The following is a 10890-nucleotide window of genomic DNA, read 5'->3' as shown; positions in this document are numbered from 1 at the left end:
TTTTAGTTTTCTTAGCATTGACAATAGTATCACAATTATGAAAGATAATATCCTTATTCTTAGCAGATGCATACTAAGATGTTAGGGAAGTCAAGTTCATGATATATTTTTCAAATGATCCAGAATAAAAATATACACTATAGACAAAGCAAAAAGTAAAATGTTAATTACTGAATCTAGGTAGAAGGTATAAAGGTGTTCATTGTACTAAACTAACATTTCTCCTCTATGAGAAGATTCATAATGAAAAGTTAGACAAAAATTAACCAATTAAAAAACACTAAGATAGAATATGTACATCAGGAATGAAAAAAGTATACTGGTTTCAGAAACCACACAGAAAATGTTTCAATAAATTATGTTAAGTCATGTTTCATAAATGAAACAGAGAATAATTGCTGTATAACACAAAAAATTATCTATTATTAAAATAAAACCACCTATCTGTGTTGAAAAACATTCCATCTTAATGGGAAAAATCCTTACTTCTGAGAAAAATTTAGGTAAGAATAAATCTTGACTTGGGCTTTAAAATAAAAACATAGGATTTGGGGCGCCTGGGTGGCTCAGTTGGTTAAGCGACTGCCTTCGGCTCAGGTCATGATCCTGGAGTCCCTGGATCGAGTCCCGCATCGGGCTCCCTGCTCGGCAGGGAGTCTGCTTCTCCCTCTGACCCTCCCCCCTCTCATGTACTCGCTCTCTCTCATTCTCTCTCTCTCAAATAAATAAATAAAATATTAAAAATAAAATAAAAACATAGGATTTGGTTTAACAAGAGGTGGAATGAAAGTTAAGGTAGGAGACCATCAGCAATATAGTTTCAAAAAAAAAGTGTGAAAATAAGCTCTAAGGAGTTAAGAAGAATGAGATGTCCAGAGCTGATAATGAACCATGAATCCACACATTTCAATATTAAACATCTACAAGACACTGACAGTGTAGAACAGAATATATAGCCTGTATTACTTGAAATACTACAAATTGTAGTAGTGATCTTTAATTCTTGCACTTAAAAACATGTTTCAACATGTTATGAGAGCTATGACCCCTCTCTCTCCCAGCTTAAAAAAGAAAAAATACGTAAGTCTAAACAATTTCATCATTATACACTTAAATTTAAGAACCTCTGACTCAATCAATCTAGACTGAGGTGTCTAGACCAAAACAAGAAATAAGAGTATGTTTTTAAGAAAAACAACATAATGAAAGCAACCTTAGAATAATTTGACTATAAATTATTTTAATAGCATAACAGAGCTATGATTAAATTACTCGAAATCTGTAAAATATGATTTGTATGATTTGTTCCTTAAAGACCTAGAACTTTTTTCTCTCAATCTGTAAAATTTCAACACTCAAATTTCAAAATTAAGTTTCATATATAGTTTTTAAAACCACAAGAGTTAATTTTTGTTTACATATGAACACTTTAAAGTATTATAGTATTTAAATATATTTTAAACTACTCCATAATTTCCATAGCCTAAAAACAGAATACTTAAATCCAAAAAAGTGGAAAGCTAAAGGGAAGAAAGTGGCTAAGGAAAGTAAATTAGCTCCTCTAGTACCAGTGAGCCTTTCAGAAAATTAAGAAAATCTGATGCCTTTGTACATTTCCTTCTCTATCAATATCAAGTTCCTATATCTAATAAATGTAGCACAATGCCTACCTTTAAATAAGCATCTGATAAAATATTTATTGAATCAAAGAAATACAACATTTCATTCTCCTCTACACTGCCTTTTTAAACAAAATTTTCATAAATCAATCATTTCATAGGGTAAATTTTATTACATGTCTTTTAAATAAGAATTTAGAGAAATTGAGGCGCGTGGGTCGCTCAGTCGGTTAAGCATCTGCCTTCGGCTCAGGTCATATCTCAGGGTCCTGGGATTAAGTCCCGAGTGAGGCTCCCTGCTCAGGGGGAGTCTGCTTCTCCCTCTCCCTCTCCCTCTGCCCCTCCCTACCACTCATGGCTCACATTCTCTCAAATAAATAAATAAAATTAAGGGAAAAAATAAGAATGTAGAGAAATTAGGTAGATTAAGTACCTTAGAGACCATCTGGCTTTGGTGGGGGGGAAAACAAATTTTAGCATCTGAAGAGACAGTTGACTATTTTATTGAATACTGAGTATTGAATATTTTATATTATAATAGCATGTAATTTTTAAAACTCCATAAACATAGAAACCTAATTAATATTTTACTTTCTAGCCTAAAAGGCAATACAGTGGGATAAAAGTAGGGACAGGTTATTAATCTCTGAGCTTTAGTTTCCTCACTTATATAAATGCATCTATTCTGTGCATTAATAGAGATAATACTGTTTTACTTCATAAAAGCTATTATGAAAAATTAAATAACATAATACACAATGTAACATGCTAAGCACAGAATCTAACATATTAACTACTATAACTACTAAATAAGTGTTAATACTCATCATTATTTAAAGATGTTCCCCTTTGGGTTTTTTTTTTTTTTTAAAGCTTTATTTGCTAGAGAAAGAGAGCGCGCGCGTCTGGGCACACACAGGTGGTTGGGGGCAGACGGAGAGGGAGCAGCAGACTCCCAGGGAGCCCGATGCAGGGCTCAATCCCAGGACCCCGGGATCATGACCTGAGCTAAAGGCAGATGCTTAACTGACTGAGCCCCCCCCAGGCGCCTCTCCACCTTTTTTAAAGATTTTATTTACACTTTGGGTTTTTAAATGTTGCTTTTATTTTTCTAAAAAGATTTACTGTGTTGTATATATCTTGGGAGCAATAATGGGGAAGGGATTCTTTTGATATCATTACCACAGCTCTAGTTATATTTTGCATTATATCTTTTTTCTTTAACTCCTCCTTTACCATATTTATTATTCTATATACACAATTAAAAAACTTTTTTTTTCAGGGATGCCTGGATGGCTCAGTCGGTTGGGCGACTGCCTTTGGCTCAGGTCATGATCCCAGGGTCCTGGGATCGAGTCCTGCATCAGGCTCCTTGCCAGTGGGGAGCCTGCTTCTCCCTCTGCCTTCTGATCCCCCTGCTTGTGCTCTCTCTCTCTGACAAAATCTTTTAAAAAAATTTTTTTCATTGCTCCTAAATATTAAAGTGTGAAAAATTCATAAAGAGCAGAATTACTAAAGTCCACAAAAAAGACAGCAAGTATTATGATCTTTACTAGTTTAACATATACAAAGAAAACAGGTTATATCAAACAAAACTGCAGCCAAAAGAATCCAAATAAACAAGTTATTATAAAATGTAACTTGTATTTTCTCAAAAATGGGCAGTTTTTCATACAGCTGCAGAGACCCATATAAGTAAACGCAGTACCCAAAGCCAGACTAAATGTATTATAGTTCTCATTGTTTCTGAATATGAAAATGGCTTTCAACAATAATTTCCTGGACTTGGCATAGTAAGAGTCATACTTAGCATGCCTTGTTTGAGAAATAGATAATGTCAAAGAGCTACTATGAATTCTGAATAATAAGTATTTTTATCAATTGCAAGAACATTTACAGATATAAGTAAGAGCAGTATATGTATGCATGTGCAATACTATTATTCATATGGTCTACAGACAATATTTGATGCATATACCCAGACTGCATGCAATACTTCAGAAGGCCCCCCACCCCCAGAAACTCACATCTCAAATTGGAAACTACCAGATTAGATGAATTTAATATAAGAACAAACCCTTCCCCCCCAACAAAAAAGACAAATCTTAACAATAAAAGACTATGTATCACTGTATTTTACTTGTAATCCATCACTTAAAAAAAATAGAAAAAATGTTACTTACCCAATTAGTCATTTGAATAAATGACAGTAGGATGCTCAAGCAACAGTTGTATGGTGACTTAAAGTAAAGCAAGCATTAAGAACCAAAGAAATGTTTTAAGGATGCACTAAAATCTTCAAGCAATAGAGCACAGGTATGAACTCTGAGATTAAAAAGCAGCAAACAGAGCAGACTAACAAGGGATGCGAGAAATGGACACATTTTCTAGGCAAAGTTTTACATCAAGTTTGAATTTAAGAGGCAGCTTCCTAATTGATATTTTCTTCTAGTGTCAAATGAAGCTAATAACCAAAATCTAACTTGCATGTGCCTAGGACAGGAAAGAAAATAACTATCTTTTGACACATGTAGTAGCCATTACTAAAGATTTAAAAAATAGACATATCAAGATTCTCTGTGCCATTGAAGATAGTACCCTTACAGAACGGAGCTGCTTTAAAGCTAGTCTGGGGTAACAGCCAGCAGCTGGGGAAGACACAAAAATTTTTAAAATATGAAGGCAGTAGATACTAAATCCAAATACTAGAGTGAGAGCTCAAGAAATCATTTAAATTTCCTCAAGTTTTAATCATCTTTGTTTTAAAATATAAATAAATCCCTTCAAAGAACTAGTATTAAAAAGTTCATAATGTTCAATATTTACATAAATATAATGAGAAAATATAATAATGCACAATTCTAAAGGACAATCTACAAACCTGAACTAATAGCTAGTTGCTACTGTCTTACCTCCTTATTAAAGCATACCAGTATTTCCAATATTTCCAGTAATATATATATTATGTATACATTTATGTACATATGTATAGTTGATACTGTATCAACATATATCTACTGTAACACACACTCCTGCTTAGCGCTTTAAGTCAATAAACATCAGAGCACTCATGTTCAAGAAAATGCAGGGGAATATAAAGATAAGTAAAGATACAAAGAAAGGAAAACAAGCTTCCATTTAATGCTAAGCACCTTCAAATATCTTCCTTTAATACTTACAACCATCCTGGAAGGTATCTCCCTTCTCATTTTAATAAATGGGAAACCAAGACTCAGAAAACATTGAAAACTTGCACAAGATTACACAGCAACTACATAAGTGGTAGAGATTCAATTCGAATCCAGATCTGTATGATTCCAAAGCCTTAGGCCTTTCATGCTATGATTCCACACTGCTCTTAACAGACTTAAAATATACTGGAGAGATACACATGTATGTAACTAACAGAAGGCATTGTATAAAAATGTCAAAGTATTTTGTTCCTCTAAATGGAGGTCTCATAATTCATCAGAGACCATTAGGGAAGGCTTCTGAGAAAAAGATGGGAGTTTAAAATGTACCAGAGAGGGACAACTGGGTGGCTCGATTGGATAAGCATCTGCCTTCAGCTCAAGTCATGATCCTGTGGTCCTGGGATTGAGCCCCACATCAGGCTCCCTGCTCAGCAGGGGAGTCTGCTTCTCCCTCTCCCTCTCCCTTTGCCCCCTCCCTGCTTCTGCTCTCATTCTCTCACAAATAAATAAAATCTTAAAAAAAAAAAAAAAAAAACTGTACCAGAGAGAAAGACTAACATATTAGCAGACAGAAACTGGCAATTAGAACATTCTAGGACTTTAAGGAATGGCATGATGAAAAAGGCACAGCATAAAAAAGTGTTTTCAGGATAGTGTATTTGGACAAGGTATGTATGTATGGGAGGTGAAGGTTAAAACAGAAAAGTGGAAGACCTAAACTAGATCGTTAGGGCAGAACATATCTTAGAAAGCTTTGATATTTACTCTGTAGGCATTAAAGAATCATTCAGCATTTGAAGAGGGGAATGACATCATAAAACTTATACTTTAGGAAAAGAATTATCAACAGACTAAATTAGAGGGTAGAGGCTCATAGGCATAGAGGGCAATTAGGAAGCTAAAGAGACCACATCTGCCTTCTTCATTGTGTAGCACCAGTTAGCACACAAGGCACGGTATCCAGCAGGCATTCAAGGAAATAATAAATGAGGCTATGATAACATTCCTACAAAGAAATTAGGGCCTGAACTAGGGCAGCAGCAGTAAATAAAAGATATAAAAAAAAGATTCAAAACATTTAAAGGGTAGAACCAATAGAACTTAGTTACAGTTTAGAAGTACATGTAGGTTAAGGAAGAAAGCAATAAAAGCTGATATTTTACTGAGTAGCTGAAATTTTGGTGATTCTTCATCCTCAAAGAAAAGTAAAGTACCTTCTTGGAAGTGTGGAACGTCACGTTACAAACAGTATAGTTGGTTTTAAAAGATCTGCATCATTCTGAATTAAATTATGTGAAATGTTTATGCAAAAAGCCCATGACAGGATGAACAACAATTATACCAAACAGAGAGAGTCTGCAATGGGTCTTGAAAATCATTTGATTTTAGAAAAATTTACTGTATGCATACATTAGGGCTAATACCTAGAATATGTGTTTTACTCAAAACTTACTTTCTCCATCACCATCTTTATCAAATTCTTCTATCATAGCCCGAAGTTCTTCATCACTCATGTTTTCACCCAATTCTCTGGCAACACGTCGCAAATTCCTCAAGCTTATTTTACCTGAATCATCATCATCAAATAGTTTAAATGCCTTTAATATTTCTTCATGTGGATCTCTTTCCAATATCCAGTCTGTCACTATAGTTAAAAGAAAGTTAAAAAATTTTAAAAACACTTTATAAAAATCACAAATGCATCCATCTGTGAAATCAACAAGTGTTAGATGAGAATTAAAGTTGTGAATCTTTCAACATTTAGTTTCGTAATACTGCCAAATCAGAGCCCCCAAACCCAAAATGATAAACCTGAAATTACAAAAATCAAATCCGTATTTTAAAATTTAATCTTTGTTATCAACAATTCATCCCATTATAAGAGTATGCAAAACTATCTCAAACAGAGGCAAAATAAAAAGGATTATATACCATATTTATTTAAGGTCTACTATTGTCAAGAATTGCACTATGCTCCACTGACAGCAAACACAGAAGTCTAGGAGTTTGTAACTTAGTTGTAGATATGATATACCAACAAAACAATTAAGACTAATTAGATAAAAGATGTCTGATGTCTAAACTTAATAGTAACATTATTGTTCCTCAAGTTAAATCTAATTTAAAGACACAAAAATCATGACAAATTAATAAAATGCACTGCCATCATTGATAAAGACACAATGTCAGACAGATGAAAATTCTGCTGATATCTTCATGATTTGAGGAAACTCTTGGTTTTCCAAAATATGAAAAGCAGTTACCAAAAGGACTGAACATGATTACAGTAAGAAAGCTTCCATACTCGCCCCCCCAAAAAAAGAAAAGTTCTGGAAAGATCTCTCTAAAGTCATGCCCATTTTGTTCAGCAAGATAATAACTCTCAGACAACTAAAATTAAAAGTGAGAAATACCAGACCTCAATATAAATTATATATTTTAATAGGCTAAATGTAATAATATATAACAATAGAAAACAATATTTTCAATATTTGCGGTCTTTATTCAATAGCCACAATAACATAAATTAAAGTAAAAATCTGTGGTATAAATTTTTTTAAGTTACTAGATCAAATTCTGAAAATAACTAAGTAAACATCTCTGAAGTAATTCCACATGCTAGTCTACCACTACAACAAAAATTATTTATGACTTTCACTGTGCCATTAAAAATAACTCAGTCCTGGTGAGGTTTACAGAATCTTAAAAACTTGCGCAAATGTTTGTAGATGGAAAGTACTGGAATGTTTAATGCACCCAAAAAGAGAAATACAATTCAAGCCCACAAAAAATTATTATTGTTGTGCTGTAATGTCATCATGTTTGGTTTGAGTAAGCTTTTAGGATAAGCACCTATTTAAGCTAATGTTAAAACATCTACATACATATTTAGTAGTTTTCTATTACCCATTAATTGTACCCAAAAAAACTAATTGAAGTATATTACTATAAGTATGCAAATCACCAAAGCTCATAAATATTCAATCAAAAGGAGTTGGCATATATACAGCCATAACACCAAAATAAAATACCATGCTTAACTCTATGGCTCATACTCAACTTATTTTGAATTTAGTCCCAACAAAAAAGCAGGACAAGGAAAAAAAAAGTGTTAAAAAATTTTCTTCACCAATTAAATAATTTACATGACAGGTGAACCAAAAAAGCAGCTTGCTGAAAGTATTAATGTACTTAAAGAAGCAACAGGGTGATGTGGGGAACAGATGGGGCTCCAAGATGTATAAATTCTTATCCCACTAGTGCTTTAATTGTGTTAGTTACTTCAGACTTATGTGTATATATAATCTTTTATCAATACTTTGCCTTAGAATACAACTTTTCTTGGGAATTATAAATACCCATCATTTTGGACAACTAAAACATTGTAACTTTAGGGTGACTCTCCTCCATGCCTTCATGCTCTATTCCTATTCCACAAAGAATTTAATTATAAGAAATACACTTTTTTCCCAATGAAAATAAGTCAACTAACATACAGTTAAGGTGGGTTCAATTCACAAATTTCTGTCCATGTAACTCTATTTTCAAAAAATCATACTACCAGAAATATAATTCCTCAAAATAGTTAGACCTTACACATTATAAAAATCAGTTAAGAACACAGCACATTAAAAAACATCACATTAAAAGTTTATCAAAAATCATTAAAAGTACTGCTAGAAATATAGCTTCAACCATATTTCTCATTGTCTTTTGGGGGTTTCTATCCAAAAATAAAAGTTACTTTAGGGCGCCTGGGTGGCTCAGTTGGTTAAGCGACTGCCTTCAGCTCAGGTCATGATCCCAGAGTCCTGGGATCGAGTCCCACAACGGGCTCCCGGCTCAGCGGGGAGCCTGCTTCTCCCTCTGACCCTCTCCTCTCTCATGCTGTTTCTCTCTCTCTCTCTCTCTCAAATAAATAAATAAAATCTTTAAAAAAAAAAAAAAGTTACTTTAAACTCAACATTTTGGAACCCAAACTCCTCCTACTATCACCAAGATAGTTGCTGATGCCCCACCTCAAAAAAGATAATAGCACCATTAACAGATATCTCCCCTATTTGAAGTCTAAACATTTTAAATCCCATAAACCTAACCAGTGATTAATTCCCAGAGTACTGAGGACACTACCTTTTTTACTCTTAAATGTATCTCTTTTCATTCTCACCACCCTCAGCATAATAGAAGTCTGTTTTTTTCCTGTCTGCAGTCTCTCTTCCCTCCAACCCATCTTTAATACTCTCAATAGAGTTACCTTTCTAAAATATATCATCTTCTCTTCCTCAGAAACTGGAAATGATCACCTGCTAACTGAAGTCCAAGCACTACACATGATGCAAGACTACGTATTTGGCCCAATCCTATCTTTGCATTTCCCTAACCTCGACAACAGGAGACTACCTGGTTTCCCAAACATACTATACTTCTACTATACCACTCTTTGTTGTTGCTGTTTTCTCTGCCTGCAATGTCTTTCTCTACTCGTTCCCACAATCTTCTCTTTAGGAGGAAATCCAATTCACATCCCAAAAGGTCTAAATTAAAAATCCCCTCTGCAAAGTCTTCTTCAATTGCTCTAGACCAGGAATTGACAATTCTCTTTGTTTTTGTTAGAGGCCAGACAGTAAATATTTTTGGCTTTGTGGAGGGTATAAGGTCTCTGACTAAACTACTTCCTCTGCCATGACAGCACAAAGGCAGCATAAAAGATGAGGCAGTGTGGAAGCAACAGCTGAATTTAGCCTAAGGGCTGTAGTTTGCCAACTTTTGCTCCAAACAAAATTATAATTTACCACAGAACACTATAGCTTGTTATTACCTACATTTAAATGGTAAGCTCCTTGAAAGAACCTTTTAGTAACTTTTAATTCCCCTCCCTCAACGCAAAGTACCTAATGCCAAAAAATTCAGCAAATGTTTGTTAAATAAGCAAAGCAAAAACAGTAATAGAATATTCTATTCTGAATAGGCAATGGAATAATTCATTTGTGCCAATAAAAGAGGGAGTACAAACATCTGACTTATCTTGGTCTTACTTTAAAGGAGCAATTCCTAAAACATCTTTGTTACTACTCACTAACCTCAAGCTGTCTAGATTCTTAACTTACATTAAATATATTTTAATATTTTTTTCTAACATTGGGAAAATTCTGGTTCAGTGTTAGACTTCATCCAGAAATATCTGCAGAACAATATCCTTCAATAGTAATAGATAATACATAAAACTAAGACTCAAATGTTCTGGTTTGGAGTTATTTGTTCCAAAGTATAAAATATACATTCATCTGTGCTCAGTTATTATTGAAAAATAATCAACAAATGGAGAGAATACATAGTTCTTGACTGATTTCTAAACAGTAATACATTTTTGACTACTGGTACTGAGGATAGCTGAAGTATGCTAAGCTGGTCAAAAGTTTGATCTTTGAAAGTCAGAGCAGAAGTTTAGTCATGGCCATTTATTATGGAAAGAACCCAGTATAAGTGCTCTGTTAATAACATAGAAAAGATGGAGGATCAGGAAAAGGTGAAGATGGCATGGGACTCTGGCTTCAACTGCTAATAAAATCACAATTTTAAAATTGTATTTACTTAAGATGAAATAATGTGTTGCGTAATATTATTAAGGATGATATAATGCCTAAAATAGCCTGCAACTATGAAAAAAAAGTAATCAGAAAACTGTACTTTTTATGTTCCAGTGATGCATACACAATCATTACTAGGCACTAAAACAAAGTGAAACAAAGACAATTTTTTAAAGTAATAATAACAAATACTTAATAGTACTTTCTATAGCTAGGCCCCCTTCTAGTAAGCATTTTATATATTAACTTATTTATTCCTCCCAAGAACCCACAAGACAGTACAACTATCCCCATTTTATATCTGCAAATGAGACACAGACAAGTAAAATGACCAAGTTAAACAGCTAGTAAGTGGCAAAACCAAGATATGAACCCAGGCATTCTGGTTCCAAAATGTCCATGCTAACCACTACATTGTACCAAATGTGCCTGAATTGTAGCTCTTTCCTAACAGTATCATTGCCACTATATCCTTAACACCCGTTTCTA

General features: G+C 33.8%; 1 protein-coding gene across 3 annotated transcripts in view; it reads right to left on the bottom strand.

Annotated features, from left to right (window-relative positions):
• The window catches only part of CETN3 (centrin 3), a 224445-nt gene that overhangs the window by 208375 nt on the left and 5180 nt on the right, over window positions 1–10890 (bottom strand). For all 3 annotated transcript variants that reach the window (XR_004299373.1, XR_004299374.1, XM_032404020.1), the window contains exon 4: window positions 6267–6458. Coding sequence is in view for 1 of the 3 variants with exons in the window: in XM_032404020.1 (XP_032259911.1) it covers window positions 6267–6458 (192 nt within the window). In the remaining 2 variants the exon portion in view is untranslated. The remainder of the gene's footprint in view (window positions 1–6266; window positions 6459–10890) is intronic.

The sequence above is a fragment of the Phoca vitulina genome, unplaced genomic scaffold, assembly GCF_004348235.1.
Source record: "Phoca vitulina isolate PV1807 unplaced genomic scaffold, GSC_HSeal_1.0 scaffold6, whole genome shotgun sequence".
In the NCBI taxonomy this organism is placed as follows: Eukaryota; Metazoa; Chordata; class Mammalia; order Carnivora; family Phocidae; genus Phoca; species Phoca vitulina.
This window is presented reverse-complemented; position numbering and strand designations above follow the sequence as displayed.